The sequence below is a fragment of the Dipodomys ordii genome, unplaced genomic scaffold (assembly GCF_000151885.1).
Source record: "Dipodomys ordii isolate 6190 unplaced genomic scaffold, Dord_2.0 Scaffold48, whole genome shotgun sequence".
Lineage (NCBI taxonomy): Eukaryota > Metazoa > Chordata > Mammalia > Rodentia > Heteromyidae > Dipodomys > Dipodomys ordii.
Window position 1 is genome coordinate 15945648 of NW_012267264.1, and position 16768 is coordinate 15962415.

Sequence of the window (16768 nt, forward strand, 5' to 3'; positions counted from 1 at the left end):
AAATACATCCATCTTAATCAACACTGGCTTGATATTCAAAAGACTTTAAAATACCTTATTTTAATTAATATTCTTGGGGGTAAACAATGTAATTTGGCATTGCTGATTCCTGACAGAAGACTTGCTGACTCACATTGCTCTTGTTAAAAGATATGTTGGTTAGCATAGAGCAAAGTTTGTTTTATGCTGAGAATTTTCAGTAAGAAACTTCAGAATGTAATTATCATCTTCCCTCTTGTCAAATACTATATGCTCTCTGCTCACAGATTTTATATTAATTAGTTGAGTATGCATTAAAGGAGTATATCAAACCTGTATGCTCTCTAAGCATTGACCAGAGTATGTTAGTAGGTCTTGCACATATAGTTTCACTATTTATCTTGTTTAGTGATGATGTGAGTAGCAAAACACAAGTTTACTTAACAGTCTTTTTTTATATCGAACTCAGCATTTTTCTTCCTTTTTTTTTTATCTTGTTACATTGTTTTTCTGTCAAAGGGATAATCACAGTATACAGTTGTAAGGGAAAGGTGAGAAAATCTGTTTTGAGCTCCTCAAGGGAATTGTACTTCAAATTTCAAGGACCATTGATCTATTTTAGCTTGATTTATATTTTTATTAGGACCAGGCAGTGGTGGCTCATGCCTGTAATCCTAGTTACTTAAGAGGCTGAGATCTATGATTGCAGTTTAAAGCCAGCCAGGGCAGGAAAGTCTGCTGACACTCTTATTTCCAATTAACCACCAGAAAACCAGAAGTGGCATTGTGGCTCAAAGTGGTAGAGTGCTAGCCTTGAGCAAAAGAGCTCAAGGAGAGTGCCCAGGCCCTCAGTTCAAGCCCCATCGCAGACAAATAAATAAATAAATAATATCTCAGCTACTCAGTAGGCTGAGATACTCCATTTCCAATTAGGTAGAAAGAAGCATGGCTGGATGTGTGGGCAACAGCCTCAAACCAGAAAGCTTAATGATGCACCAGGACAGGAGTTCAAGCCCTGGGTACTAGCACAAAAAAAAAAAAGGGAGAGATGAGAGAGACAGACAGACAGACAGACAGAGAGGCAGAGCACAGGCAGACAGAGAGAGGCAGAGACAGAGACAAAGGCACACACACACACACACACACACACACATACAGATTAGACTTTACTCACACTTTTTAGGACAAGCCTATCCCTGTACTTAACACAGTGCAGGTACCAGTTCAATCAACAGGACTGTTAGAACACCCCTCTTAAACTCTAGTATAGATTGTAAATAGAAGAACAAATACTGCAATATCGGAATGTTAATAAAATGTAGGAAATATATCTCACTCTAGATGGGTTAGTAAAAACAACAATTTGAGTTAGTAAAAACAACAGTGGTTAGACCAGCTATTCTGTCTTTTATTAGTGTCTCTACAAAAACCTGGCTGGTCATTGTTCTCCACAGTTATAATACAATGAAATGGATCCAGACAACTTATTTTTACTTCAGAATCCACAATTGCCAAGTATGAGAATTTGGACAATCCACTTTTAACTGGCCTTATTACAACTATATTGCGTAATTAACTTTCAAAGAATAGATTATTATTTTAGGGATGAAAATGAATTAATTTCCCTCTCTGAGTGCTGTGGCTCTAAATAAACTGATTACTTTAGGACTTGTAATTTCAGAACTGGAAATACCCCTTTTGAGTCTGATTTCCTTATTTTAAAGATAGAAACCTAGGGTTGGGGTGTGCTCAGTGGCAGATTGCTTGTCAATCAAGGCACTGGGCTTGAATTCCTGCACCAAAAGAAATCTAAAGGTGGAAAAAAATATACAAATCTAAAAAAGAAGTTAGAGGATTTGTATCAACAGTACTCTCAGTTAAAATCAGATGGGGAGTTCATTCTTTTCCTTTAAGTGAAATATGTCAAAACCCAAAACAACAATAACAGAATAAATGTAATGAGGAATAAAATTGAATTGGCTAGAATATACTTAGAATATGCTTAGAATCTACCTAGTGATATTCATTCCTTGAGTGTGGGCCTCAAAATGAGGAGACTTCAATACACCCAAGGTTACAAGCTGGTTGGAACTGTCTGTCATCCAACCACATAGCAGCTTTGTTAGCTGTCTATCTCCAGAGGAATGAAAGTTTAATTCTGCCTGAAGATGGAGGAACATAATGAAATCCACATTATATTTAATAAGAGGTGGCCACTTTTCCAAGGATTCCTACCTGCCTTACAGTGTGTATATATCCACACTTATGAATCAGACTCTGTTAGAAGGTCTATGGGGCATGGAGGAGATCTGTGGCAGAGGCTGAGGGGACAATCTGTGGCCCTAGGGATGATTTCCCTATGCATGAACCAAGTACAAGTACAAGAAGCTTCCCTAATGGCCAAAAGGGAAGGGTCAGGTAACTTCAGGTGTCAGTAGTACAACATCATGCCAAACCTCCCAGGTTATTCTTTTAAAAAAATGTTTTTAATTGTAAAGGTGATGCACAGAAGGGTTACAGTTACATATATCAGGTAATGAGTGTAAGGTCTGCCTTGGGCATGGCAGGCCCAGTGCAGACACCTCCCGACCTCTTGGCTGTTTCCACACAGTATCTGTTACCTAGGTAACTAGCACATCTGGAAGCAGTCACCCCCCCCCCCAGGTCACACCTCCCACCTGATCAAAGGTCCTGAGGTCACATCCAGATCCAATGTGGCCACACCTCTTCCTGTCCCTGGCCTACAGAAGTCCTGGCCTTGGGGTGGATCTCCCCCCTTTGGCCTGGCCTTTCCACCATGGGGAGGGGTGTGTGTGTGGAAGCAGCAGTTCTGTAAATAAGCTTCTTTTCCTACCTGAATAGTGGTTGGTGTCTTCGTCAGTTACCTAATGGAAACTACCTACTTAATATACCCAACAATGAGTACATTTCCTTTTGAACAGTATCCCCCACCCCCTCCTTCTCTCCCAGGTTTTCCCCCTCCTGAGTCCCCTTCCCCCGCTCCAAGCTGTAGTGTCTAGTGGGTGAGTTGGTTCGCCTTACATCCCACCATTTCTGCGCTTCCCCTCCCCAAATCCGAGAAGCTTACATGCAAGACAAAGGGTACAGACATAACAAACCAGAAGAGGCTGGCGAGAATAACCCAAAGAAAGAAGGGAAGGAGAAAAGGAAAATAAAACGCCCAGACCTCGAGCAGAATATCAAGCAAAACCAGTTTCCCGTTCCTGAGGTTTGTTTCGGTAAACATCATTTTATGGGGTCCTAGGCACCTAGCCACTGAGCCCCCGCCACGCTCTCCCAGCACCCTCCTCTGTTCTCCGGGCTGCTTCACTGACCTCGTCCGGGAGCGGGTATTGGTCTTACACCGCCCGCGGGCTCGCGGGTGGAGCCCGGGTTACTCTTTAAGCCGGCCGGCTCCCGCAGCCCCGGGGCTCCGCGGCTTTCCCATCCCTCCATCCCCGCCTCCGGGCCGGCGTCAGCCTCTCCCCGCCCCGCCTGCGCGCCCGCCCGGGCCCCGCCCCGGCGCGCTCTGGTTGGTCCCCCCCACCGACATGATGAAACTCCTCGCCCGCGTTACAGGAGACCGGCGCATATAAGGAGCGGAGGCCGCCTCCCTGCGCTCCCTCTCCGCCGCCTCGCCTTCCGCTCCGCGTGCTCGCCCGACTGTTTCCGGCCCAGGTAAGCCGGCCCCTCCGCCCAGCGCCGCGGCCAGCGGTCGCGCCCCGGGGAGGGGCGGGGGGCGGCGGGCGGTGTGCTTTTTCCGGTCCGTCCCGCGTCGGGGTCGTCTGGGGCGCCGGGCGGATGCTGCGGCTCTGCGCGCCTCTAGGGCGTGGCGGGCCCCCGGCGAGGGTCGCGCACCTGGGAGCGCCGGGGCCAGAATAAACACGGGGTGACTTCCGCGCTGCCTCCAGCCGGCGGGAAGTGAGTGAGCCGCGGCCGCGGGGCCCTGGCCGGCCCCGGAGACCGCGAACGTGGTCCGTCCTGCTGTCTCCCGCGGTGATGGGGAAGCGCGGGAGGTGTCAGCAGCCTCGGGGCCCGGCTGCGGCCTGCGTGGGGCGCACACGTGGCCGGCGCCCCGGCTGGTGTGGCCCGGCCCCGTGGGTGGCTTGGTTCTGGTTCTGGGAGAGGCCGGCTGGGCTTGGACCGCTTCCGGATCCCATTCCCGGTGCCTTTGCCTCGCTCTCCTGCCCGCTCGGCCCCTCCCCACGCGCGTCGGTCCCCTGCCAGCCTGGACGGAGACCCGGCGCGCCGCAGCACGCCCTGCCAAAGATCGGAGACCGCCGCCAGAGCCAAACAGCGCGAAACCATTAACACGCCTTGTCCTGCTGGTTACTACCCACCGGGCCGATTTCGGTTAATGTTACTGTTGTAAATGAATAAAGGGACAAGCTTGTCTTTTCCAGCTCAAGGTTGTCTTTTCCAGCTCCTGGCCTACAGTAGTATTTTCTTCCCCACTGCCCGCGGCCCTGGTTGACTAATTGGAAGCATTGTTAGTTCCGTGTCCCTTGAATGATGCCATTGCTGTTAGAACAATGAATAGTGAAGTAGGTCTTGAGCCCATCCACTGGTTGGTTACTGAAATCTTAAAAATGGGATATGGTGAAGTTTATCCCGGTGGTGCCCTGAAATGTTGCTGTCCAATTGAGTAGCTGCTGCAAGCCACATGTCATTACGTAAGTAAGTTGAGCCTTAGGTGGAGATGCCAGAAATACATCAGATATTGATGATTTGTAAAGCAGCTCATCAGTAGTTTTTGACTATTGATTACATTGTTGAAATCACACCCTAGGTTTACAATTAATCATATTTTTTTAAAGTTCTTAATGGGGCTATTGGTATACTTAAATTTACATCCATAGCTTTTGTTCCTATTGGACAGCACTGCTGTAGAAGTTTAGGCTGAAGGAATGGAAAATTACTGGGAACAGACAACACCGGACAGACAGCATCAAAGTGGGACCTTTTCCCCTCTTAGGAGACGAATCCAGTAAAAGTGACATTATAGTTTTGATTTGCTTCTTCCTGCTGGAAAAACGTGTGCTTCATAAACATGTATTCTTTCCCCTTCAGTGAAACTGGAATTCATTTAGCATTAAGATGACATCAGCAAATGGTCCCTGATGGCCACGCCTAATTTTCAAAGCACTTTCTAAACCCACTTTTTAATTGGCATTGAGTCAAAGGTGGATTAGTAGGTACATCATTGAATTAGTAGTTACTTCAGTGAATTTTCCTCAAGAAAATCTTCTAGGCTACTTGACCAACTGCATGAAAGACACCACAACGGACCTGTGATTATTTCATTTTCAAATTGGCTTGAGTCAAAACTATTTTTTTTTTGTTGTTATTTTGATCTGGTCTTTCTAAACAGGTAACTGAAAGCTTTGATCGTTATGATACAAATGAAATTAAAGTCTGCTCAAAGTGATGAATGTAATGTTGTTCTCTCTCTGTTTCTCTCTGTCTTTCAATGCATATATATTTCTCCTTTAGGATGTTTATCCCAAATTATCTAGGCATTTGCAGCAGACACACATTTTGAACCAATACAGAAATAGTTAATTTTTTAAGTTAGAGATATTTTGTTAAAATAACTTTTGAGCTGGCAGTTTTCAAATTAAACAGGATTTTCTTCCATTGTTGATGATTCGAAATTGAGAATTCAGTTGACATTTGTAAGGATTATTTGCTTTCTGGCTTACAGGGGTGTGACATGTGTTTTGTTTTCTTCTTTTTTATACTTTCCCCACCCCACTTTTCCCCCATATTGCTGTGAAAATTCTTACTAACCAATGCAGCTTTGAAGCAGAAATATTTGAGAACATTTTTGTCACTTAGGATGTTTTGATATGAATATTTTGTATCTTCTGTTGAAGTATTTTGTTTGTGAGGGTATCTGATATCAGATACCTAATTCTGTCTAGTTCTTTAGTCACATTTGACTAGGTCACTGAAAGCTAGAAGTTATGAAGTGCTTATTAAGAGCTGCATGTCTTAACATTACAGTGAGCAGTATGTATGATCTGCTATTTTATCCTCCATCTTCTACCTACACTTACTACAGATAGAGGGCATTTAATTGTCAAGGAGACCTAAGAGGACACTGTCCAAATCTGGAGCATTATCTGGATCTTTGAGGAGTTTTTGAGATTTGGGGGCTAGAATAAGATGGGGCTAGAGTAGAACTAGCTTGCCTGTGTGTGTCCTGGGAGTGAATGGATGTAGGGTGAAGTGATAGGCTACGGAGTGCTGCTAGCTGACAACCAAACTTTAAGGTGAAGGAGATGCAGGCTTGTGCTGCTAAGCTGCTGTATTTGGCCGGAGTAAAGGTCATCTGTCTTATTTGAATAGTGGGGAGTAAATTAAGTCATTTTCCACCAGTGTGTGGCTGCCAACCTAGTGGAAAACTGCTAGAGATAACATGGTTTATGTGCCAATGTTTGAAGTGGTTTATACAGGTTTCTGGAATAAAAGACTGGATACTGACTATTCGATTGGTCTGCTTTTTTCTCCACAGAGAGCTCCTAACTGCGTTGTACCATGTGTGGCATTTGGGCCCTCTTTGGCAGCGATGACTGCCTTTCTGTGCAGTGTCTGAGTGCTATGAGGATTGCACACAGGGGTCCGGACGCATTTCGTTTTGAGAATGTCAATGGTTACACCAACTGCTGCTTTGGATTCCACCGGTTGGCGGTAGTTGACCCTCTGTTTGGAATGCAGCCAATTCGATTGAGGAAGTATCCCTTTTTGTGGCTCTGTTACAATGGTGAAATCTACAACCACAGAAGGGTAAGCAAGATGAAACCAGAAGATGCCTTCATGGGATTAAACCTCAGAGCCAGTTGGCTAAAATAGTATTTCACATTTTGTATAATTGAAAAAAATTATTATTACTGGGGTTTGAACTCTAGTTCTGAAGCTTTTCAGGCAGGCACTCTAAATGCTGAGCCATGCCTCCAGCCCAATTTTCTGCTGGTTTTTGTGTTTTGTTTGTTTTTTTGGTTGGTCGTGAGGCTTGAACGCTAGGCCTGGGCACTGTCCCTGAACTCTTCAGCTCAAGGCTAGCGCTCTACCACTTGAGCCACAGTGCCACTTCTAGCTTTTTCTTTTATGTGGTGCTGAGGAATCGAACCCAGGGCCTCATGCATGTGAGGCAAGCACTCTACCACTGAGCCACCTTCCCAGCCCTCTGCTGGTTATTTTTGAGATTGTGGGGGAAGAGGAGGGGGTCTTGCTACCTGCCCAGGTGAGTAACCAGACACAGTCTGCCTAGCTTCCCATCATTGCTAGGATAGCAGGTGTGTTCCATTTCATCCGCTCTTATTAAGAAGTATCTAACTTTTTCTGGTTGGGCTGTTCTTGAACGGTGTTCCTTCCAGCCTCATCTTCTTAAAAGGTCCTTTCCTCCCTCTCTCTTTCCTTCTTTCCCTACCTCCCTCCCTCCCTCGCTCTCTGCCCCTCCCTCCCTTCCTTCTTTTCTATTTCGATTTTGACTCATAGATTTTTTTTTTTCAAGGTAGTGCCTGGCTCTGTGGAAGGCACTTGACTTGCAGTGGTAAAGAAGAGACTTGGGACTCGACTCTAATGGAACTTATTGTATTAGGGAACAGACAACAACCATGCTATCTTAGGCTTTCTTTTAGAACACATATTAAACTGATGAATTTGAAGATGCACTTTCAGGAACAGAGATCAGAGAAATGGTTCTGAAGAAGTGGCACTTGAACTGAGACCTAATGGACAGAGGCCACCTGGCGAGACTGAGAAGTGATATGATGGGCAAAGGGCACCTGGCAAGGCTGGGAAGAGTATTTCATGCAGAGGGCAGCCAGAGGGGTAGAAGCTCTGTGGTAGGAAACAGCTCTGGGATTTGCAGACCGAAAGAGCAGATGGGTAGGACCATCTAACAGGACTTGCCAGTCATGGTCAAAAATTGGAATATTTTTCTAAGGGCAACAACAATTAAGGATGTTTTGCAAGCATGGAATTAAGTAGTTGGCAGATTATTTTTTTTTAAACTTTTTTTGCCAGTCATGGGGCTTGAACTCAGGGCCTAGGTGCTATCCCTGAGCTTCTTTTGCTCAAGGCTAGAGTTCTACTACATGAGCCACAGAAACACTTCCAGCTTTTTCTGCTTGTGTGGTACAGAGGAATTGAACCCAGGGCTTCATGCATGCTAGGCAAGCACTCTACCACTAAGCCACATTCCCAGCCCCAGATGATTGTTTTTAACAGAATATTTATAATACACAGATAATGACTCTAATGGCACACTCCACAAAGGGTAGAATGGTAGTTAGAGTGAAGTACATTAAGACATTCAGCAGCATTAAAGTTGGGACAACTTTCTAATTAAATGAAACTTATTTTTTGGCTGAGAGTGGGTGAGTAGATGAAAATTCTGGTCATTGGAGGACAAATTTGAGACATGTCTTCTAGTTCAGGGTTATTTGGTTTTGTTTTGTAACAGTTTCAATTTATAATCTAAAAGTTATTTTTTGTTTGTTAACATCCTCCCTAACTTACGGTTTTTGAAAAAATTTCAAATGTCCAAAAAAAGCAAAAATTAAGTAATTATTAATACTTGCTTCATCTTTTCGACAACACACACACATATACTTTTTCATGTGAATTATTTGACAATGTGTTGCAGATACTATGACACTATCCTTCCAAATACGTAAGCAAGTTTTCTTCTGAAATTAAGGATACTCTTCCCTGTGATAGTGGTATATACCTGTAACCCCAGCCCTGAGGGTCAGGTAGGATTGTAGATTTGATTTCAGTCTAGGCTATATAGTAAGACCCTGCCTCAAAACAAAAAAGGACATTCTTGTAGAAGCTTTAATGCTATTTTAAAGCCAAAGGCTGCATAATACCATCTACCAAGTGTCTAAAAGAATAGTTGTTGTTGTTTCACTTTTTTTTTCTTAAAATTTGTGTTTTCTTCCTTTGCGGTAAGGCAGATTTTTATTAAGGGCCCCTTATATTGCAGGTCTAAATCAAATCAATATCATGTCTATGAGAATACTAGGTTGTACCAGGGTGATGTTAGCCTGGATTTTCTCTTAAATGAAATAGGATATACTTTTTTTTTTTTTACTAGAAAGACATTATTACTTGCCTAGTTAAAAACCTTAAATATTATATAATAATGTCTAGGTGAGCCAAATATGTTATATTTACAAAGAACTTGTATAGTGTGCCAAGTATCTGAGTTTATGCCGCTTGGGCAGCTAGAAACCCATCTAAGGAATAGGATATATTTTAGGTTTATAGAAAGTATTTCCAGAGGGGCTGGGAACGTGGCTCAGTGGTAGAGCGCTTGCCTTGCATGCCTGAGGCCCTGGGTTCGATTCCTCAGCACCACATAAAGAAAAAAGCTGGAAGTGGCACTGTGGCTCAAGTGGTAGAGCGTTGGCCTTGAGCTGAAGAGCTGAGGGACAGCACCCAGGCCCAGAGTTCAGGCCCCACGACCGACCCCCCAAAAAAAAGAAAGTATTTCCAGAAACATAGCTTTAAAGCTCTAGAGTGTGCGTGCGTGCGTGTGTGAGCGCGCGCGTGTGTGTGTGTGTGTGTGTGTGTGTGTGTGTGTGTGTGCGCGCGCGCTGGGGATTGAACTCAAGGTGTTATGCCAAGGCCGCAGGACCCCCCCCCCCACACACACACAAGAAGACTACCGAGAGTCAGACTCTACAGCTGTTTTATGTTTTATTTAAACGGGCTGCAGCTTGGGCCTCGTCATACACTCCCGACACAGCGGAGCCTAGGAGGAGAGCCCTGAGCTAAGGATTTGCAGGTCTTATAAAGGCACACAATCAACCAGGTGTTTAGATTACCACCACGTGTTGCTTTCCTAGACAGAAACAAGCTTCAGATTTTTACCTTTCAAAGGTATCACACACTTTTGCTTGTTTTGTTTGTTTTAGTTTTGTTTTTGTTTGGGGGTCTATTTGAGCCATGCATACAGTAGGGTATTTTGCTCATTAATTGGAGACAGAGTCTCACAGGCTTTTCTGCTGCCAGAGGGGTCTAAGAGTGGAGAGAGGTGGAATAAAGGCGAGGGGAGTGGTGAATATGAGGCTTTTACCTAAGGGTTGGCATTGGGAGTGTAACTTCAGGGAAGAAGGAATTGGCATGTGTGAATTGTTAACCAACAGGACTGCTCTCCTCTGAATTAATTGCCTGCAGAGTTTGTGCCAAAGGGAAGGAATTGAAAGAAGGGGAGGTAGATTTGGGAAACTGGTTTTTGTTTGTATTAAATACTTCAGGTCATTTATTCTTCAGACCTTCAACCCAGAGGGAATCAGTGGAAGGTGTTAGTAAAAGAATCATCCTGCTATGTCTCAGAGCCAGGAGGAGTGACCAGCCAATTACTGTAGAGGCTGCTAAAGCCAGTTCTGGTCAGTTCTTTGAGTGCTTTCAGAGGATTCACACATTCTGGTATGAGCTGTATTGTAATGACGATTTACAGGTCACTTGTACACAAATATATTCACTTTTTGAAATTTAAAAAATAGGTTTTAAGATTTCTATCTTTTTTATTAACCTCTTCTGTCTCTAACTATATGAGTAAAAATACAAAGAAAGGAACAGGAGGATTTTTCAATCTCAACAGTGTGCTAGTGGTAGTGAAGAGCTTTGGAATTGGGAAGAACTTACTTTGCATGTGAGACCTGATCATCTCTACTGTTTTCTTTGGGGCCTGTTGTCTGATAAGGCTGTAGAGTGATTGTTTCATCAGTGAGCAGAGCCACAGTGGAGTTGGAGTAGAGATGGGATTGGATGTTGTAATCTACTCATAGAGACCAGCAGTTTGGTTTTGAGCCATGCTCTGTTATTGGGATGGAATCACTAATCTGTTGGAGATCAGTGCCAAATACACTTGTCCTTGTGTTCTTTATTTTCTTAGGCAGGGCACTGAGGCTGAACTGGAAGAACCTCAATGATACCATGTTCCTCAACCAAAAGTTGACAGTTTCCTCAGACATGTTTTGGTGCCATGACAACTAGGCATACTGGTTTTTTCACTTAAATGTAATATACAGTCAGTCCTCCCTATCAGCAGGTTTTGCATCCATGTGTCTAACCAAATATGCGTGTAAAATATTTAGGAAAAATTATGACATTGAACATGTTACAGATTTGTAAATGTCATAATTCCCTACATAATACGATTGTTTATAAAAACGTGTTGAATGAGGTATTATAAATCTAGAGATTATTTAAACTGTGCAGGAGGATGTATGAAGATCAAAGGTTAAGTACTGTACATTTTGTAGTAAGGTATTTGGGTACTTGCAGGTTTTGCTGTCTATGGAGCATCCTGGAATCAGTACCCCCGTGGAACATGGGATGACTATGTAAACATATGTGCATTATGTACATAATATATAGATACTATTCATTTCCATCTCTTATTGTCTTACAGTACATGAACAGTAGTCACTGTAACCTATTCATCAGCATTTTTAAATTGTCACTAAATTGAAAATATAAGGAATCAGCTTTATTGTACAGAACTTGTAAATTAAAACAAGCCATGTTTTTTTTTTTTGTTTTTTTTTAATTTTGGGTCTGGTTATGGGGCCTGAACTCTGGGCCTGGGCTCTGTCCCTCAGCTCTTCAGCTCAAGGCTAGCGCTCTACCACTTGCACCACTTCCGGCTTTTTTCTTTTTTCTTATGTGGTGCTGAGGAATCGAACTCAGGGCCTCAGGCATGCAAGGCAAGCGCTCTACCACTAAGCCTCCTTCCCAGCCCCACAAACCATGTTTTGATATCATAAAATGATTTATAGAACTCATACTGGATGGACTTGGCCATAAAAATGTTAGTAAAAGCACAGCATCCTAATATTGTCATTTTCTTCTTTTTCCATAAGTTACAACAACATTTTGGATTTGAGTACCAGACCAATGTGGATGGTGAGATAATCCTTCATCTGTATAACAAAGGAGGAATTGAGCAAACAGTTGGTCTGTTGGATGGGGTGTTTGCATTCATTTTGCTGGACATCACAAATAAGAAAGTGTTCCTGGGCAGAGATACTTATGGAGTCAGACCTTTATTTAAAGCCATGACAGAAGATGGATTTCTGGCTGTTTGTTCAGAAGCTAAAGGTAATGGTAGAATTCTTCTGAGTGTTTATTATTGCCTTTCTTTTTTGTGTGTGTTTTGAAAAGTGTGGGCAATCCAAAATTCTACTAGAGACTTGGGAAGTTGAAAATTTTTCTGGTCTTCAAAGAATATTGGGAGCTTAGCCCTATCTTCTTATTCTCTTTGCTTCCTGAACACCATTAGCTGAACAGGTTTCTGTGGCCATATTCTGCCCTGATATAATTCCTTGCTTCAGGCCTAAGAATAGTAGGGCCAAGTGACCATGGGCTGAAATTTTAAAACTTCAAAAGATAATAAATAATTTCCTCCTTTCAAGTTGTTTATCTCAGGTTATTTTGTCAGTGACAGAGAAACTGGTAAACACATTCTTAGTTGTGTTTTGACAATAAATGTGACAAAGATAGCCATCTTTTATCTTTTACCTGGATACCAATAATATCCCACATTGTGGTCTCTTTGTCATTCCTTAAATCTTTTTCAGTATTCAGATTTAGTATTGGCTTAGAAAGTCTAATGAGATCAGTGAAAGGGTCTAGGTCAGTTAACTAGTTACAGTATGGGTATAATAGATAAACAACTGGTCTGTTTTTAGGTATTTCTAGTATTATCGAATAGCTAAGAGTAAGTATTACATACGAGTTACCTGAAGTGTACTATTAGACAAATCTGGCAAAGGGATCACAAAGGAAAAGTAAACTCTCACTTCCAGTGAGTCTTTTGTCTCCTTTGGTGTCTCCTAGAGACCTAATAATGGTCACATGATACAGAACTATAATCTCATCTTCAATTTACTCTCTGAAGTTGCTTGATTTGTTCTTGTCTATACTTTTAACAGTTCCCTTTTCCAAACCGAATGCTATCATCTACAGTATAGTTTTCCATTTTAAATCTTTTTTTAAAATCTGATTATGTTACTTATCATAAACCTTTTAATTACCCTTAGCCCTAGCCAGGGGTGTGTAATGTACTTCATCTGACAGATAGAGTGAACATCTGGGTCCGTAGTCTTTTATTTAAATGCCATGCAAATTACTGGGATTAATCATAATGAGTGAAGCTAGGCTGTTATTATTTACAATGAAACATTGACTTCTGTGTCAAAGATCATAATAGTTGTTAGGTTGGTTATTTCTAAAGTTCCTGAGAAAATTTAAACCATACAGATTAATTCATACATGGTGTGAAACAACTATTAAATATCTTAAATTAGGAGTACCTTGTGGTGGATCATTTTGCTGGTTAAAGAATTTGCCAGACTTCAGTGATAAAAAAGAAATGATTGCCAGGATATCATAAAATTAGCATTTAAATTAATCTCTTCATAGATACGTCTTTTCTTTTTTGTATTTACTTTATTATAGAGAATAGACTTTATCGATCAGAAATTTCAACTAGGGAAAAGGATTTGAGCACTAGAGATTTTAATAAAGCTGACAGGACAGTCCACTGGGTGAGAGACAGTCTTTTCAAAAAATGGTGCTGTTAACTACCGCACATGGCAGAAAATAAAGTCTGGACCTCAGACCACATTTTCCAGTTGTTTTCAGTTATGCCTTTGTACTGTTAATTTCCATGCCATCATTTTTTATCTCTCTAGAAAGTAGATGGGACAGCTTTGGGATTTTTTTTCCCCTCTTAATTTGTTTACAGTATAGACATGCATTTGTATTAAAAGAGGAAGATGGACATGTAGAGGATATTAACTAATCATGAAAGTTACTGTGAGGTTCTATCTTATTTGAATAAAGTTGTTTTTTTTTTTTAAATTTGTAGGTCTTGTTACCTTGAAGCATTCCACAACTCCCTTTTTAAAAGTGGACCCTTTTCCTCCGGGACACTATGAAGTTTTGGATTTAAAGCCAAATGGCAAAGTTGCATCTGTAGAAATGGTTAAATATCACCACTGTAGAGACGAACCTTCACATGTCATCTATGACAGTGTGGAAAAACTCTTCCCAGGTAAGAAGTGCTCACCTGTCCCATGGTGAGACCTGTTTCCTATTTGATTTGATGAGGATGCATTGGATTTTGCAGACTCCACTCTTGGGTGATGGCCATCATGGATATGGGTGATTGAGTACCTCATTTCAATAACAAATTCAACCTGAGCTTGTCTGGTTTTATTTGTCATGCTTGTAGGTTTTGAGTTAGAGACTGTAAAGAACAACCTGCGGATCCTTTTTAACAATGCTATTAAGAAGCGTTTGATGACAGACAGGAGGATTGGTTGCCTTTTATCAGGTGAGATCAGTTAAAAAAAATTTAGAACATGATTAGATGAAATGATTTGTAGCTATCACTGAGGTTTTGATTCAGTAATTTATCACATGATTAAACCTTTCCTTTATTGTAGAATGCCCAAGTTTTTCAAAGTTATATGTAATACCCAGAGTAATACTGCAGCTTAAGCTAATAGCTTTATTAGTGTTGATAAAAATAGTTTGGGACATGGGGAGTCACATAGGAGTAAGGACATCAACTTGAAAGGAACTGGGCAAGGCAAGGTTTACTTCTGCAGAAGTAAAACTCACCAGCCAAAACTCTGGCAAGCAAACACAATTTTAGCCCTAACCCAGCAGGCTGAGCAGACTGACTTAATTAAAGTGCAGCAGGAAAAGGATATAACTAAAATGTAATTAACAAGGACCAAGTTGGCCGGCCAAAGCAAGGACTTTTTTAGAAGATCAATTCTCACAAGATAACAGGAAGCAAACTACTTTGATAGAAAAGACACTTTACCCACAGTGTAAAAGCTAGTTAGTATACATTCTTTAGAACCCTATATACTGATGATGATGTAGTTGTACAAAAGGGTTACAAGTCATAAATCCCTTCCTTCATACTTTCCTGTTTTCCCCTCCCATTTGTTTTTTTTTTAAACCAATAGAGTAACTTTTATTGTAGCTTCCAGTAAGAATATATTTTATCTTATTAAAAATTGATTTCAGCTTATAAGCTGGAAGATCTGATGTGTTAAGAGTGTAATGGGGATATGAATCATTTCTCTTCTGGTCTAATGAAGACACATAACCTGTGCACTTGCTCTCTTGTCTGTAGGGGGCTTGGACTCCAGCTTGGTGGCTGCCACCTTACTGAAGCAACTAAAAGAGACCCAAATACAGTATCCTCTCCAGACATTTGCTATTGGCATGGAAGACAGTCCTGACTTACTGGCTGCTAGGAAGGTAAGGCGCTGAAAGTTCCTGTTGAATTTATCTACTGTGTTCTGGATACTTTTGTCTACTAGACCTATACTGTCCTCACAAAGACATGGATAACAGTTCTGTCCTTCTGAATATTAGAACTTGTAGGTTTTGGAGCCTGATGGTTGGTTTAAATCCTGGTTCTACTGTGCATATCCTTGTTTCTGTATGGGGAGTAATGATGTCTAGAATGGAGTAGTTTTGATATAAACAGAATTCATAGAAAATATGTAGCATACCTAGCATATAGTTAAGTACTTTCTGAATATGAACTGTAATTGGTTTTTGTTCTTTAGAGCACTGTGTTTAGAATGGTAGATTGAGCAGGCCTTGTATACATATTCAGTGCATAGATCTAGTTCTAGCTCTAGAACTTAGACTGGGTAAGAAATGACTAAAGAGCAAAGCAAGTTGATGGTTACTAGAAGAACCCAATATAGTCAAAGCACAAGAGGAGAACCAGTCCATGTGGGAATAGCATCCTGAATGAAGAACTGAGTGTTTCAAGAGAGCCCAAAAGAAACATTCTATGTTTTAATGGGAACTTGTTGGACTGGGGAGAGATGAGGAAGGTTAGCTAAAATAGGGAGAGTGGGACACTAACTGGGAGCTTCTTGACTTATAGGTTGTAGTCTTGGAATGGAAAGAGCTGATGGGAGATTTGCTTTTTGTGGTTAAGTAGGAACAGAGAGGGTAGCCACCATGTGGTACATAACAAGGTTGTGGTCCGGAGTTGTTTCTTCTTACTGTGGTTGTTGGGTAATTATTTCCTCTGTTTTATCTTGTTTGTTTTTTTTGCTCTTGTTTAATTCTTAATTCTGTGTGAGCTACTAATTTGTGTCACTTATTTAGATAATAAGCATATGGATTGTTTTTTGTATAATTAGGTGGCAAATCATATTGGAAGTGAGCATCATGAAGTCCTCTTTAACTCCGAGGAAGGCATTCAGGCCTTGGATGAAGTCATATTTTCCTTGGAAACTTATGACATTACAACAATTCGAGCATCTGTAGGTAAGGTATTTTAGGATGTTCAAGGAGTTTTCATGCTGAAAATACTTTACGGGAGGTGGTTGGCATCCAAGAGCACACTCAAGAGGGAGAGATCACATAGTAAACTCAGAAGCAAAAGAATAGAAGGGCTGTTTCATAGCAATTCCTCAAGAAGCTACCTTCTTGCCTTCTAAGGTCCCACTAGGCATTACTTCCTAGATCCCACCGCCCCCCACATCACACTGCAGAGCAAGCCTTAACAACAGATCCCTTAGGGACTATATGCGAATCCTAACACTGCTAAAACTCTTTTGTATGGTGATGGAGGCCAGTGTGCAAGGCCTGGTTTTCAATACAGTGTTAGGCTAAAAAACATTAGAGTTTTGAAAACTGCACAAAATTGTGGAATGGTTTCTGGACTATTACTGTAACTTTTTTTTTTGGTCAGTCGTGGGGCTTGAACTCTGGGCCTGGG

General features: G+C 41.7%; 1 protein-coding gene across 1 annotated transcript in view; it reads left to right on the forward strand.

Annotated features, from left to right (window-relative positions):
• The first annotated feature begins 3543 nt into the window (after positions 1–3543).
• Asns (asparagine synthetase (glutamine-hydrolyzing)) overlaps positions 3544–16768 on the forward strand; it is a 16826-nt gene continuing 3601 nt past the window's right edge. Inside the window, exons 1-8 of the mRNA XM_013019920.1 lie at positions 3544–3657; positions 6497–6768; positions 11862–12099; positions 13871–14056; positions 14237–14338; positions 15155–15282; positions 16188–16319; positions 16513–16652. Of these exons, the coding sequence (XP_012875374.1) occupies positions 6520–6768; positions 11862–12099; positions 13871–14056; positions 14237–14338; positions 15155–15282; positions 16188–16319; positions 16513–16652 (1175 nt within the window). The 5' untranslated portion in view covers positions 3544–3657; positions 6497–6519. The remainder of the gene's footprint in view (positions 3658–6496; positions 6769–11861; positions 12100–13870; positions 14057–14236; positions 14339–15154; positions 15283–16187; positions 16320–16512; positions 16653–16768) is intronic.